The sequence below is a fragment of the Brachyistius frenatus genome, unplaced genomic scaffold (genome assembly GCF_029030835.1).
Source record: "Brachyistius frenatus isolate BFR_SWC_R1_liver_20210118 unplaced genomic scaffold, ASM2903083v1 Contig_87, whole genome shotgun sequence".
In the NCBI taxonomy this organism is placed as follows: Eukaryota; Metazoa; Chordata; class Actinopteri; family Embiotocidae; genus Brachyistius; species Brachyistius frenatus.
The window spans coordinates 604,974-622,030 of record NW_027210686.1 but is presented as its reverse complement, the minus strand read 5'-3'; the positions used below and the strand labels follow the sequence as shown (position 1 = coordinate 622,030).

The 17,057-nt window shown below is 40.9% G+C and overlaps 1 protein-coding gene across 14 annotated transcripts in view; it reads left to right on the top strand.

The window, feature by feature from the left end:
- Positions 1 to 17,057, top strand: part of LOC138627515 (RNA binding protein fox-1 homolog 1-like) — a 298,993-nt gene that overhangs the window by 232,288 nt on the left and 49,648 nt on the right. For 13 of the 14 annotated variants that reach the window (XM_069709919.1, XM_069709911.1, XM_069709909.1 and 10 more), the window contains one exon: positions 4,084 to 4,377. The exons of the other annotated variant lie outside the window; for it this stretch is intronic. In XM_069709919.1, the coding sequence (XP_069566020.1) occupies positions 4,120 to 4,377 (258 nt within the window). In that variant the 5' untranslated portion in view covers positions 4,084 to 4,119. The remainder of the gene's footprint in view (positions 1 to 4,083; positions 4,378 to 17,057) is intronic. 14 annotated transcript variants of the gene reach the window in all.

Below are 17,057 nucleotides of genomic sequence, written 5' to 3'. Positions count from 1 at the left end.
GTGTGTGTGTGTGTGTGTGTGTGTGTGTGTGTGTGTGTGTGTGCAATGCTATGCCACGTAAAGCATATTTCAGCCTTCTAAATGTGGTTCTCATTACACAGCAGAGCATTTAGCCAAGACTCACTGTCTGCATCCCTTTCTCTCCTTCACTCTATTTCTTTTTCCTACATGTGGCTGAACTTCTCCCTCCGTGTGTGTGTGTGTGTGTGTGTGTGTGTGTGTGTGTGTGTGTGTGTGTGTGTGTGTGTGTGTGTGTGTGTGTGTGTGTGTGTGTGTGTGTGTGTGTGTGTGTGTGTGTGTGTGAGAGAGAGTGTGTGTGTGTCACTCTATCCCTCTCTTGCTCTCTCTCAATAACGGCTGAGGCATAAATGTTCCACAGGAGTAACTTCTCATACACACACTCACACTCACACTCACACACACACACACACACACACACACACACACACACACACACACACACACACACACACACACTCGCACACACACACACACACACACACACACACACACACACACACACACACACACACACACACACACACACACACACACACACACACACACACACACACACTCTGAGTGTTCACGTATTCTCCTTAAATGTTTCCACTGGTTTTTATGCTTTGCAGTTATAACCACTTTTCTAAAACTAGTAGTTTTTCACAAATTCCTTGAAACTCTGCTTTAAGCTCATTCCTGAGGTCATTGATTTTCAGAACTTGCCATCTTTGGTGTCTCTTCCAGCATTTTACATTAAATATGAGAGTTTGTATGTACTCCCTGTGACTGTATGGTTTTCTCTGAGTACTCCGGCTTCCTCCCACATTACAACGACGGAGTGTTAATTGATGATTAATGATAAATGATGATTAAAATATCAATATCATATCAAATCTAAATTGGGCGTGAAAGGTTGTCAATGTTGCCATCACGATGGTCCTGTAATGGACTGGTAGCCTGTCCATGGTGTACCCAGCCGTCGCCCCATAGTCAGCTGAGGATTTAAATCTAAATAGAAAACTTCAGACTACATCCTGTATGAGGAACAGCACTATTGTACTGTCTTCAATGAGCCCTCACACTTTAAGTTATCAGTATTAACCTGCAATCTGTATCTTGTTAATGACATCTGATCAAACCCGTACATTTCCACCTGGATTAAGTGGGGCAGATCCAGGAGCTGTTTGACTCGCCTAACAATCACATCTCAGGAGAAAGGGTGTTATTCTGCTATACAGGCTCTGTTTATTCTTCTTTTGAAGAGCTTTAGGATGGACAGGGTGTTAAAGGCAGAGGCAGCCTGTTGATCACTGTATTTTTTCCCATGCATGATGTCAGACTGATATTATTTATATCTGGTGAAGATCCGATCAGAATGCAACCCAGACAACTTCCAGGACCCTGTTTCCACCTGGTGTTAACATGGGATTTATTTCTGGATCGTGACATCTGAAAACTGGGCTGCTTTGTTTACTCTAGATTCCATCCATCAGATCTCAATATAAGTGAGGTAGGCAGAGTTGCATGACCTATGTGTTATAGGCCCATTGTTAGTTCCTTTTTCTTTTTTTTTAGTATTTTACAAACACATACATGTTTATAATAAATGGACTGTAGTTTGGAGCGTGTTGGGAAAGCTGAGGGCATTTTTCTCTGTATACCCAGTTTCCCTGTGGCTTTAAGTGTATTACGTGTGTGTGTCATTTAGATGGTGTGTCTGTGATGTAGAGTGCCCTCAATGATGAAGGAGATAACCCTGCTGTCTCAATGATGGATAAATTGGTCCTTATTTCACAGGACAGCTTTTCAAGTACGATTCCTCTGTGTGGAGTGGACCAGTGTGTGCATGTGTGCATGTGTGTGCTGGTAGTAATGCAACAGAGTGAAGTTCATTTAACTGAGAGTCTCATTACAGTGAAGAGTAGGGAGCTTTGAAGAATAGACAGTATAGATATAGATAGACGGATAGACAAATAGATAGATAGACGTAGATAGAGAGGACAATCTATTGTGTGCTGGATCGCTGACTATCTGTTAGATAAGCCTGTGTTTTGTGTGGATTGGGAGCTCCCGGTCAGATGTTGTGGTTGGCAACCCGAGCTCCACAGGGGACTGTCCTGTCTCCTTTTCTTTTCACTCTGTGCACTTCAGATTTCTAGTATCACTCTGAATCCTGCCACCTGCAGCAGTTCTCTGATGACTGCAGTGGTAGGATGTATTACAGATGTGCAGGAGTTAGAGTACAGGGAGATAATGGTTGATTTTAGGAAGCCATGTAGTCCATAAATATGTCGAGCATTACAAGTACTTGGGTGTCCACTTAAACAACAGACTGGACAGGAGGACCAACACTGACACTGTGTCCAAGAAGGTGATGTGCTGGCTCCATTTTCTGAGGAAGCTCAGATCTTTCTATGTATGTACGTATGTATGTCTGCGCCATCTACTATGCTATTCGTTTCACTAACGCAACATCACGCAATAACATGGCAGGACCTGAAGATTTTGCAGGTTTTATCAGGGGCCCAAAGTCTCCAGTACCTTTGTGACACAGCATGTTAGGACAACTGTTCCGAGTCATGGAGGCCAGACACTGTGGCTTTCTTACAAAATAATATGTTTTCCATATTGCTTTTATCATTTCCTGCACTGGACTCAGGTTAAAGATGTGTCGCAGGATACCAAACAGCAAGTTAGCGCAGGACTTTTGGACCCTTGGACTGATACGACAAAGTCCTGCAGCCTTGCCTAAGTGAATCATCCCAGCAACTGAAGGGAGTGTGTCACCATGTGGAGGTTAGAGTTGGGGGGTTGTAATCAGGGGTGCTTAGCAAGGAAGGGTGGGGGCAAAGCAGGCATGGATTTGGTGTCTGAAAAGGTGTGAAGACTGTTTGGGAAAGCCTTGTTGTAGGTCCAGCTGAACCCGTTAAAAATCCCATTCAGTTTGTTGGATCTTTCCAAGCTAACCCCTGCTGATGGTCAAAGCCTGTAATCTGCACTATTCCCATTCAAACGCTGTTATGTTATTCTGTTAAAGCTTCTGTCCCTAGGAGTCCTTGCACTCCCTCACTGCCACCTGCAGGTCATGCTGTACCCCTTCCAGCTTGCCTTGTCACCTGGAGCCTCTCTTCCTTTTATTCAGCAGATACTTCAGGTCACTGGTTATCCGAGGCTTATCATTAGGGGAACAGCATACAGTCCTGGTTTATGTAGTCTGGTTTATGTACTCTGGGATTTCAGTCAGTAATGTTATTTATATCATCCACATGTGGTCTGCTGAGCACATCCCAAACTTAAGTTTCAAAGCAGCAAGGCTTACATGGCTTATCACAGGCGTTATGGAGACAGGGTGCCTTTGAACTGCAGAAACATACTGAAGTGTTAACAAGGAAAAGTCATCGTCTGATCTACCAAGTGAAGGCAGGGCAGTGGCTCTACATACATATTAAGCAGTTGCATACAAAAGGTCTTGTGTTCTATTTTCCAGTGAAGTGCTGTCAACAAAGTGGAGGGAAGTTGGGAGAGTGGAGTTCAGATTAACATGGTCGAAGTGTTCAGTAATGGTCACAAAAGTTGCGGCGTGTTGGGACTGTAACCTAGTTTAACATATTAGCATGCCAACGCAAAATAAAATCTGCTCTTTATGTTGCAGGTATTTGGTGGTAGTGCCAAGTTGTTGGGAGTTTTAATTAAATTTAAATTTGAATACTTCATCTGGAACTCTTGAAATGTATGCCTGTAGCAAATTTCATGGCAGTCCATGGAGACATTTCACTGAATAAAACATGTAAAACATCCAGTGGCGCTAGACAAAGATCAGGGGATTACATGTAACTTTTGAATATCTTTACAGAATTTAAGAGTAATTCACCCAAAGGTCACAGTGATATTTCTGCAGAGTGGTTAATTGACTCACATTGCCTAGATCCCTGCTAGTAGCAAAAACAATATAGGAAAATGGGATTTTGGACAATGTAATTGCTATTTTACAAAAGGTAATGCAGCAAATGAGCAAAACTGTCTTTGGTGGAATGGTGAAACAGTCCTCTAAACTTAACAGTGCATCTCTTTGCCTTGCAGGGCAACCAGGACACACCGGCACCCCCGGACCCATCCATGGCCCAGGCTTACCCGTCAGCTCAGTTTGCCCCCCCTCCTCAAAACGGCATCCCGGCTGAATTCACAGCTTCACACCCCCATCCACATCCACACTCCCACCCGCATCCACACCAGCACCCAGCAGCACCACAGGACTACACCGGGGTCCAGGCTACCGTCAATGAGCATTCACTCAACATGTACCAGTCCTCACAGAACCACAGTGAGCAAAGCGGGTCAGACTCCATTAGTCAGACGGTCGCCGGCACAGCTACAGTAAGTCATTTTAGGAGAATGTGTTTTTTAAGATGGGTCTAACAGAGGTTGTTTTTTGCATTCACTTTAAACATACAGTTCTGTTTCATTTTGTAGCTTATTTAGTAATTTCATGACAGAAATGTTCAAAATTGACATACAAGTAGTTTTGCATACCCAATTAGGTTTAAAATATAAAGAGAATGTAGGCAAAATCCTGTCCAGAAGTTTGTTGATCTATTAAGAGAGAGTATCAAGGCTTATTTCACCAGGTAAACATGTCTCCACACATCAAAAGTTACCAGGATATTGAAGTATTGACTATTTAATGGTATGTATTGTACCTATATTAGCAGTGTCCTCAAGGAAAGAATGGAGGCTTGAGAAAAACTGTGATAGAGTCTCACTTAGCCCAATACTAGATGGAAGGATATGTTTTTTGGCCAAGACGTAGAAGACACGACATAGCAGGTTCTCAACAATCAGGAAGTATTTTTCTTTTTCTGTCGACACCTTTTAAAAGCCTCGTCAATATATTGATACATTTGATTGTGACTGTCTTTCATCTTTGCTTACAACATCATCTACAATTACCAACTAGTAGTTATATGCCTTTGCTAATAACTCAAGTTGTTGTTTTTATGCATATGTGCGAAACTCATATAGATGTTACTTAAAAAAAATCTATAAATTCTAAAATGCGGATGGTTCACGCAAGTTCCATCATGACAGCACAGAAGATCTATGCAATCATTACAATCTCTAGATGCACACCCTGAAGTAATGTCACCAATTCAGTATCTGTCATAAATGTGAAACAGAGGTACAGTCTGGTTCTGCTCCTCAGTTATGCTGTTAGAGCAACACAAAAGTATAACAATCATTTCATCCTTTATTCATGTGAAATGTTGTCATACATAATTGACGTGTACATTGTTGAGTTTTTGCCACCCTCGAGTCCGATTGAATGTCGGGGTCAAAGTTTAAGAAGTTCCCTCAAGCAGATATATTGCGTTCACGAAAATGGAATGGGTGGATTGGATGGATGTAAGGTCATATTGATCTTGACCTCTGACCTTTGGACACTAAACTCAAATCTGTTCATTGCTGAAACATTCAATATATTGAATGTTTTTGCCAAGTTTGAAGAAGTTCCCTCAAGACGTTCTTGAGATTTTATATTCACGAGAACAGGACGGACGGATGAGTGGGACGTGAGGTCCCATTGACCTTGATCTTTGACCTTTGTGACACCAACTATAGCTGATGCTGCATTGGGTTGGAGATCCATATTAAGAGCCTCAGAAAGTGTTTTAAAGATCATAGACCAGTAAGATGCCAAAGCAGGGCATGACTAAAACATATGAGTTAAATTGGCAGGGGTATTACGACATCTGTTACAACTAGCATCTAAATTAGGGTATATTTTAGCTGGTCTTGCTCTTGAGAAATGGGCTCAATGCAGAACTTTGAATTGTATTATGTTAAGTTTTGCAGAAGAAGAACTGTCATTCACTCTTTGAGCACAGTTCCACGTCTTCTTCGATGTCACCCTCTAGCTCACCTTCCCAGTCTGCCCTTATCTTCGCCTGGGTTACGTTTTTAAGAGAGGCTATACAGTTATGTATTCTTGAAATTAACCTTTTTGAGTCAAATGGGAATTCTAGCAGATCATCTAAGACTGACACTGAAGAGATGTTTGGAAAGTTGGGGTCATGACACTTCAGGAAGTGACGGATTTGGAAATATTGAAACAAGCTGGACCAAGGAAGGCTAAATTTGTGTGATAAATCCTCAAAGCTGGCAAGTACACAGTTAATGTACATATCCTTACATTTAACGATGCCGTTTCTTTGCCAGAGAGAGAATGCATGATCTAATCTAGGTGGAGGGGAAAGGTGGTTATTGCATGTAGGGCTTATGTTAAGAAGATAATTAAAACCAAAGTTACGTCTAAATTGAAACCATATTTGTTTGGATATTGATGACGGTTGGATTGTTTGTGAAATGTGAAATAGAAACTGGAAGGCTGGAAGTGACCAGGGCTGTAAGAGATGTTGAGCTGCTAGATCTAGCTTCATAGTGACACCAGTCTGTGTCTGGAGCATAAAGCCAAAAGATCATTTTTTAAACATTTGTTGCCCATGAGTAGTAGTAAAGATTAGGAAGAGCTAGCCCTCCCTGTAATTTAGGCCTCTGTAGACGTTCTCTACGTAACCTAGGGTTCTTACCATTCCATATAAATGAGATGAAAGCTTTGTCGATACATTTAAAGAAAGATTTAGGAAGGTAGAGTGGAAGGCATTGAAACGGCTAAAGGAATTTGGGGAGCACATTCATTTTGATGCAATTCACTTTCCCTGCCAAGGATAAATTCATTGTTTTCCATTTCTTCAGATCTAATTTTACTTTCTCAAGATCAGGCTAATCGGCACTGCTGTGTTGCACAGGACTGTCCAAGGTGGGGCACGGTGAAAGTACTGATACATGTGCACATGGTAAAGTAGTCTGTAATGTGCAGTGGGTGAAGTAGTCAGGAACAAAAATTTATGCTGCAGGAGTCTAGAAACTTAAATTGCATCAACAATTAGTTTAAATGGATCAATGTTGGAGAGATGCTAAGACCCTTACTCAGCACAGGAATTTGATCTTGAGAGAGACTCGCATGAGAGATGTTAATCGCTCTCTTCTCCTGTTGAGCTGAGAGCGGTGGATGATGGTGGGAGGGGCGGTGTAGACTTGTGCCATACAGGATCCTCTTTGGTGTGTTTAGGGTCCATGTTGCTCCCCTCTGATGGCTGTCTCATGCTGGTGGCAGAGAACCATGGGTATTTTGCTTTGGAGAAACTAGTGGGATGTCTGCTGGAGAACCTCTTCGCTGCCTTATGCCAGTCAGAGACTTTTCCCTCCACATAGTATTTTGTGTCATTCTCATACATTTTAATGTTTTAGCCTTGAAGGTCTCTTTGAAAGGAGATCAGGGATTCAAAGACCATTTGTGTGATTGAATCAAAAGTCTGGTAATTGACTTTGCTCATCAGTTCTTCTTCAGGTTTTGTGATTTCAACATTCACTTTTTCCTTTCCTTTTTGTTTCAACAGCATTAGATAGTCTGTCTGTGATTAGACCCACCACCTGATCCAACTGCAAATGTGATGACTACAGTTGAACTCACAGCTTGTGACTATTTCATTGCATTTCATGTGTATTTTTTCATGTATTTTTTCTTTAAGCAAAAAAATATAAATAAGAATTAGTAAATAACTTTATTTCTTGAAAGGACATGATACATGTGATAATGTTAATACAGTGAATACTTAAAGTTCAGCTGGGATGGATTGAGGCTCAGAAGCTGAATACTTTAAGTCTTTCAGCAATAGGTAATGTAAAAGCAACAATCTATCTCTGTCTCTGACTAGCTGAATTATCTGTGGCTGCATTTAAATGCATATATTTTGATGCACATATTGAATATCAGCATGAAAAACCTGAGTGGAAAGTAAACAGTAAATGCTTGAGGGAGGTGGAGAAGTTCGGTTTATCAATTAAAGGACAGTGTGGTTCAGTGCATTGGGAACGGATTCAGCAAATATTTGTGAATAGATGATATCACTCAATCGTCCAAAACGTAGGTGTCCAAAAACATTTACGTTGTCTCTTTTTGTGTTTTCCTTTGCTTTTACATGAACTGCTGCTCTTTTAATCACGTCATCCCGCTGTGCCCTTTCCTTCTGTTGTAGCATAATCACACCTGACTGGAGAATCAATGTCACCTACTGCTTAACTCAATGAACCAAGTTCTTACATTCACACAGCAGTCAGTAATAGATGGAAACACACAAATTTACATTTTCTTTTGCCGTCTTCCTGAAAATTCCGTTAACATTTGTGATACACTTGAACGGACACCTGACTTGTCCTAAGGGGCTGGTGCTCAGTCCCAGTTAACATTTGCACATTGTCATATTAGCACAAAACAACCAACATACTGAGAACCAGGGTAAAATTACCTTATTTTCCTTATTTGGGACCCAATCTTTGTTGTCATAAATTGAGATGTGTCAAAGGTCCATCCACAATTATCATCTATGTTTATTCCAAAAAACACCATGACTTAACAGAATGTGTTGAATCACGTTGAACGAAAAACTTTAAAACCCAAAGTTTTGATGTAGTGGCAGAGAAAAGTAAAAGAAGAAAAAGTGTAATTTCACAGAAAAACATGAAGACTTGACTCTACCCACACACCCACCACAGTTCATGGCTGAGTATTATGTTAGCGGTTACAGCTAGTAGTCCGTCATCAGCAATAGGCTGCAGAGCTGGTAATGTGATTTTCCAGCTTTAATCTTTCAAAACTTTCATAATATGCTTTATCAGGAATGCTGCTGGTGTTTATGTGCTGGCTGCTGAGAGAGCTGTGTGGTGATTTATTTGCTGCAGCCCCCAAATTACTCAAACAGAGGAAAGACTGAGAGAAAGAAAGCATGCTGGCAGCAACAGGACGGCGTACAGTACATCTGGAAGTCTCATTAGTTCTCCCTCTCTGTGTGTCTGCTGCACCCTTTTCCCCTCATCATCAAACTTCTCCCACTGCTTTATTTCTCAACTGTTTTTCTCTCGCCTGGCTCCTTCACACTATTGCTCAGCTTTGTTTTACTTCTCTGTGATTATAGTCTGGAAACCGTGTTCGCATTGACGTTTGCTAAGTCACTCTGAAGGGGGGACCAATCAGCACCTAACGTCAGTAATAGTTAAGTAGGATGACATTGAAATCCAAAGTTGTTGTTTTTTTAAATTTATTTAGTTAAAAACGGGCATTATATATTTAGTGAAAACAGCCATGTGCCGTTAATAAAAACAAATGTCACAAGTCACATCTGAGAGGATTTAATACCCGACTGTTCTGCAAATTCTTTCTGCCATTCTTCAATCAGAAATTAAAAAGCAAAACCGGCGCCATTCAGAACAGTTAAACTGCGTCCAGTAAGCATCCCAAGAAAAATTAGAACCAATCAGGAATCTCATATGGTTACTTCAGCTGCCTCGACCCTGTAAAAGTCTTAAGTTCATCCAAGATCAGAAGGACTTCAACTGAAAAATCTAGAAAAACATCAAATCTGTCCATCTCGCCTCTGCTAGAAACAATGGAGGGGTGAACACGTACAGAAATTGCAATCAAGTAATTTGAGTTTAGTAGGTAATATGTAATTTATTTCAATACGCTCTTGTACATGGTATGATAACCATCGGGTTCCATATCATGGCACACAGTGATACAGTATACTGCTGCAAACCTACATGTGTGTTCGGGGTCATTGTCCTGTTGGAACACCCAGTTGGGATTAAGTCTGAACCGTCCAATGATGGTTTGATGTTATGCTAAAGGAAACGGAGGTGGACCTCATTATTCCATCCACTTTGTGCAATGCACCAGTTCCACTTCTCTCCAGCCAGAGAATGATGCTATCAACGCCATACTTAAGAGTTGATATGCCGTTGTTTTGTCCAAACATTGTCTCATCTGTGTCGGGAGAATCCTACAGATTATCACTCGACCTGTGTAGAGAACAACAAAGAAGTCAGACACAGAATCTTACTTTGTACAAAGGGCACCCTGCACAGCGCACACACGTCGCTATGACAGAGTCGCGCTGAACAGTTCCTTCTTCCTTTATTTATAGCAGAAGCTTATGTACAACATAGCTGAGCAGGGGCAGTCCCTGTTCATGGGAAAGTGATAACAGTTTGGAAGGAGGAATACAAAACAACGGTCTGTTGTGCGCAGGTGGGGGAGGCCGGAACTACCTGTTCCAGCCTTGGAGATTGTGGGTTTGCTTCTCACGTTAGTTTGTGAGTAACAGAACAATTTTCTCCTAACATTCCCTCCTGTTGTTACTCAGAAACATATGTACAATATAAACATGTATGACCTTTCATCTTTAATATTACATTCAGGCTTGTAACCAGTCCTATCGGCTTTCGGTTACACCTTCATCATTATTTCAGCAGATTAATCATACAAAGTCTTCAGCCTCCTCGTCAGAGCTGTCAGTCTGAGAGTCCTCCCCTTCGGATACGTCGTTGGTAGGCAGTGGGTGGTAGGGTGTCAATGCTGCCTGTATTTGTACTGCTACGAGACCTGTAACAGACTTCTTCATCATCGGAATAATGCAGCTAGTACAAACACAAAACAGGATTAGTATGAAAAGTACGGGTGTTAATGCGGTGAGTAGCTTTCCTCTCCAGTCTCCCCAGGAGAGCCAGCTCCACCAATCCCACCCTGACTCGGGTAGTACATCGTCCTTTTTCATCTGTTTTAATAAGTCATTTAGGTGCTCTACAGTGACAGTCATGTTACCTGTGATGTCGGGGATGTATGTACAACACTGTTCACCTATCACATGACAGAGGCCTCCTTGGGAGGCTAATAGGAGGTCAAGTGCCATTCTATGTTGTATCAGTGCGGCTCTAACTGCGGCCACCCATGGAGATAGTGCAGAGAAGCCGTCACTCACTATGGCGGTCAGATTTTCCAGTTGGACGTGTAGTTTATCTATGTTGTGTGCATTATTCACTGTTCCCCACCAGGGGAATAGTCCTGAGCCAAATTTGGTCCCTTCTGAGGTCATTTTAACGTCGTCTTCGCCTGTGTCTCTTTTTACCCTATAATGTGGGTAATGGTGTGTGGAGTATGAAAGGTTTGAGTAGATGTTGAGAGTAGGTGTTAAGTATATTAGCGTACAAACTCCTGACCAATGTGGTGGCAATCTCTGCCACAATTGATTTCCACAGAGCCATAATGCTGCGGTGGGTGCTTCCCCTCCATCGTCAGATGGGCCATAGACTTGAGTATTATTTAGGGTTATTAGGTCTGGTTTGCCTGTAACGTTACATGTTGTTATATTCCATATTGTGCCGCAGGTTGCATTTATCGTAAGGTTACAATTTTTTGTTACACCTACTCTGATGTTGTCGATTCTGGGATTGTGTCTGGTGAAACAAAGATCTGCTGTTTTAGGTATGTGGTCGTCTGGTACAGTCATTACCGGTCGGTAAATGGATTCAAATACCTGGCCTGAATAATTCATTCTGACAAGTTGTCCGTTAAAGGTAGTACATTCTCCTTGTCCTGTTGTGTTCATCTTATACCACCCTGGAAATAACGTATCTCGTTTTCCGTTGCTGAATGTACTGTGGGATCTGGGAGATGTCTTGTGTGCTAGTCCGTACAGTATGCAAAACGACTCGGCCATTTTGTAGGGTTCGGGTTTAACTATGGCGGATTCACTTACTGTTTTTGGCATAACACTACACACATAACATGAGCTGTTGACCCGTCCTTCTTTTAGAATTCGAACTATGGAATTGTACCATGTGTTATGCCTGGCTTCGTGATTCGTCATGTGGGTTCTCCAGTCATAGTCAAATTCGCCTTTTCCTATTATATAGACAGTGTTGGCTTCTTTGTCTACTGGTGATGGTTTGAGATTGTTCGTGGTTGTTGTTGATCCTGTCTGGATTTTGTCCAGTGTGGATTTTTCTACTTTACAGAATGCTAGTTGCCAGCAGGGGTCATAACCTCTGGCCAATGCACAAATTTGTATTATTGTGCAATTGGGTCCTTGATTGGGTTCGAGGTTGTTTGCGAACATGTGGAATGTTATTTTTTCTTTTGAGTATGTCAGCTTGGTAATGTTGCCTTTTAGTTTGGTCTGCCAGCCATAAGAGTTGTCTTTCCAATCTGTAGCCCCTGTAGCAGCTACATACCCCCAGTTGGCACCACCAAAGTCGGCCTATGGTGGGGGTTGCTTCATGATTTCCGAGCACTGAGAGTGCTAGGAGGAGTTTCAGAACTAACATTCTCGGGGCTGGTGTCTCCTGCAGGCGGTCACTTAGGGCTGGGTAGGCCCATTGGGGCCGTCAGCGTTGGTTTCTTCACTAGTTCACAGTACCAGATTCAATCTGTGCCCCCAGACTCTGCAGGCTTACCCTGTCAGATGTCCAGTAAGCTGTCCTGGGAATTCTCTAGTCTTTTCCACTAAGTGCTGCCTTCACCGCTTCCGTAACTAATTTGCAATGTGATTGATGTATCCATGTAGATCTTTCCGCTATTTTAACGGCCGTAGGTGTGGTTAGTAGTACCTGGAATGGGTCTTCCTGTCTCTTCCATGGTTTTCCTTAGTCTTTGTTTTATTGTTCCATTCGTTCTTTCTACTAAACCTGCACTCTGCGGGTGGTATGCACAGTGGTTTTTTAGTTGTATTCCTAGAGTCTTGCTCATTTGTTTTATAAGTTCATTTACAAAATGTGTTCCATTGTCTGATCGTATTATTCTAGGTATTCCATATGTTGGAATATAGTGTGAGCATAGTTTTCGTGCTACACTGTTTGCATCATTTCTTTTTAATGGGTATATTTCAACCCAGTTTGAGTATGCACATATTATTACCAGTGCATACCTTCCTTCATTTGAGTTGGATAATTCTATGAAGTCCATGTGTATTGTATGAAATGGATGGGTTGGTTTTGGGAATTGTCCTCGTTTTGGTCTTACATTTCCCTGTGAATTGTTTTTTAGGCATATCATGCATTTATTTACGAAAATTTTTGCTGAGGTTTCGAAATTTATAGTATAGTAATATTTGTTTGTTAGTGTTACCATCCCTCCTGTTGAGACATGGGTATTCCCATGACTCACTAAACATGCTGCTTCATGAAGGGATTTTGGTAGTATTGGTTTCTTGTCAATATATAGTATGCCTTGTGGTGTGGGACCACAGTCCTCACAGTCGGATGTGTCTGTCTCCCAGTCATCGTCTGAGTTACTGGTATCTCCTGTATAACCCGGTCTGTATTTTTTCACATGGTTTTGTAACGAAACATTAGGGTAAATTTCCTTTACTTTTTGAGTTGACCTTTTTCTTGTACTTGGTGAGTGTCCTGTCACCTGTTTTGGACTCCAAGTCGACTTTCTCAAGGTTTTCCGTCTCGTCTCTGCCTCTAGTCTTCTCCTTTCTCTCTGTCTTTGTCTTTCCTCTCTCTCGTTGGCTCTCTGCCTTCTCGCTTCATGCTCTCTTTCTATCTGTGCGGGTGGGTGTGGTGGAGCGGATGATCTGACTGCAGAATCATCGTCTTCTTTCACACCCACTGATAAAGCAGACGCGGTTCTTCCCTTTTTATTTACTTTCTTCTGTTTCCTCTCTTGTCTCTGTGTGTCTCTTCTCTTACTTTCTGTCAACCATTTTTCACTGAAGTTGTACTCGTCATGTCTCCGTTGTCTCCTTTTTTTGTTTGTAGTCTGGCTTATTTCGGTTTTTAATTGGACCTGTAAGCCTAGAACCTCTTTTGTGTCTAGTTGTCCCTTGAAGTCGAACTTTTTGTTCCATTTAATCGCAATTTTGCCGGCTCCTGGACATTGTTTTTCCATAAATTGTCCATCTGGAGTGCTCTCCTTGGTACTTTTACCTCCCATTTTCTATATTGTCTACGTCTATTTTGAACATTAATTCACGTCCTATGTCTTCTGGTATCAGGGCTTTAAATGCATGTATGATATCACGTAGGTCCTTTGGTATATAGTGGTAATATACTTCAGTTATCGATTTATCGTTGTTTTCAAAAAAATAATTTTCTTCTTTATTTCCTAAGTCTGTTTCAACACGTACGATGAATAAAATATTGTAAGACATTCAGTTATCACAAAAATTTCTCACACATGAGGTTAGTCTGAGTGAAGTTATTCTACCAAGCTTCTACACTGACTAATACAGTGCGGGTAGAGCTTACTCAGGTCGCCGTGTGTACTTCATTTTTGTGACATAAAACAATAAATCTTGAGAATTAGGTGTGATTTTCTATATCACTGAAAATACCTTAATTCTCTTCTCCCTTATCTCTCTCCCTGAACAGAAATTTACTTTATTCTGTTTCTAGTAAGAAATTACTTTATCTTACTTTAGTAAGAAATTACTTTATCTTACTTTTTAGAGATTTCCTTATCTCTATCTTCTCCCTTATCTCTCTCCCTGAACAGAAATTTACTTTATTCTGTTTCTAGTAAGAAATTACTTTATCTTACTTTAGTAAGAAATTACTTTATCTTACTTTTTAGAGATTTCCTTATCTCTATCTTCTCCCTTATCTCTCTCCCTGAACAGAAATTTACTTTATTCTGTTTCTAGTAAGAAATTACTTTATCTTACTTTAGTAAGAAATTACTTTATCTTACTTCTTAGTAAGAAATTACTTTATCTTACTTCTTAGAGATTTCCCTATCTCTATCCCGTACTTTATGTGTCATATACTCACTTAGTTGTCTCTTTTTGTTCGGATGATCAGTCAGGGTGGTCCGAGGATCCGGTTCTAATCCTGGCCTTGACTGAATTCACAGTCTAAGGTCTTTTTCGGTCACTCTAGTGACCGGCCGTCGACGGACTGCAGGTCGGAGTCCTCCCGTCAACCTCCCCGTCTGATCATCCGGCTCGAAGGACCAAGATTATGTCGGGAGAATCCTACAGATTATCACTCGACCTGTGTAGAGAACAACAAAGAAGTCAGACACAGAATCTTACTTTGTACAAAGGGCACCCTGCACAGCGCACACACGTCGCTATGACAGAGTCGCGCTGAACAGTTCCTTCTTCCTTTATTTATAGCAGAAGCTTATGTACAACATAGCTGAGCAGGGGCAGTCCCTGTTCATGGGAAAGTGATAACAGTTTGGAAGGAGGAATACAAAACAACGGTCTGTTGTGCGCAGGTGGGGGAGGCCGGAACTACCTGTTCCAGCCTTGGAGATTGTGGGTTTGCTTCTCACGTTAGTTTGTGAGTAACAGAACAATTTTCTCCTAACATTATGGCAGTGGGCAGGAATGATCTCCTGTATCAGGAATGATCTCCTGTATCTGGAATGATCTCCTGTATCAGGAATGATCTCCTGTATCAGGAATGATCTCCTGTATCAGGAATGATCTCCTGTATCAGGAATGATCTCCTGTATCTGTCCTTGTGACAGCGGAGCTGGAGGAGTCTTTTAGAGAAAGTGCTCCACTGTCCCTGCAGCAGGTGGTTGAGAGGGTGGACAGGATTATCCAAGATGGACAATAGTTTGTTCAGCGTCCTCCTCTCCATCACCTTTTCCAGACTGTCCAGTTTGTAGCCGATGATGGAGCCGGCCTTCTTAACCAGCTTGTATTGCTCACTTTTAGATATTTCATGTATTCTTCTTTTTAAGCCGCATTATTCTCTCATAGTCATGAACACGCCTTGCAACTCACTGAATTTGCCTAGTTTGGAGTTTGGCCTGTGTATTGTCTTTTGCTGGTCAGGGAAGATTTTTATGTTAGGCATGGATAGCAATATGGCTTTATCTGCCTTACAAAGGTCTGCAATAGTGATTTTATAAACAAGCCATGCATTTGGGGGTTTAATAAAGACGACAGCTATTTACTTGCCCCTGGTGACAGTTCAAGCTACTTCACAGCCCCAAATAGCCAAGAACATAAATTAGAGCATTTCAGGTGAGGAGTTAAAAAACGATGACCTGGTAAAGTGACTTCTGTTCACTGTACAACCAGCTGTCTGCAGTGATGGAAAGTAGCAAGCACTGAACTTTTTTTTCAGAAGACGGAGTTCTGCTTTTACTGCATTGCATTTATCTTACAGCTGTTGTTACTAAACAAACATTTGATCATATTAATACAACTGAAAGCTTATAAAATGCAATGTCTTTTAAAGATAAACCAGTCGTTCCTGAAATCTTGGGCTTGTGACCTCTTAAAAGGTTTTCTATGTAAAATTTAGCAAAATATTACAGAAAAAAATGAAAGAAAAGTCTGAATGTCATAAATATGAATCCACATTTATATTATCTTTTAGTCTTTCCTCTTCTGCTTTCATGTCGTGATCTGACACACTTACCTGGTGACATGACCTAACTTTATATCAAGTATCTAAAACTGGCTCTACCTCAACCAGTTACAATGTCAAATTATGCTTCAGAGGAAATATCAGTGGAAACATATTTCCAGAGTCACATCTGAGTTGTTGCTTATGCTTCTCATTTTAGCCTCTTTTTTTTTTTAAGCACTTTCAGCTTTTTTTTTTACATGATATTAATACTTTGAGTAATAGTCTCATTAAAAATGTCTCACTTATAATTTGAAAATGACACTCTTAAGATGATTCTTTTACCCGTCTTCAACACGTGCTGATGTAAATCCACTGTATTTTACATTGGTTTGTGATTGAATTTACTTGTCTATGAAATATACAAAGCAAAATGATAGACTTTCTTGTAATATTATGATTATATTATGTTACTATTTTATCATTTTACAACTAAAATGAAGTGAAATTAGAAAACTCACTTTTTTCTTAATTTTAGTATTATTTCAGTATCTTTTTTTGTTGTTTTATTCTTTCATCTGATAGCCTACAGTTCATTGCTGCTGGGACCATTGAACGCCAACGTTTATAAAACGTGTCAAAATGTGCATTGTGTGCTGTACATATCGTAGATATGGTTGTGGTGAATTTAGAATAAGAGGATGATTTAAAAAATATTGCACTCTGATCACATTTTGTTGTCTGAATAATGAAACGATGACTGTACTTACTGCATTACAAGTGTTTAGGGAAAAAAAAACTGTAAATGGATGGACTTCTTTGTGCAATGTTTTGTGACTGGAGGTGGAAAT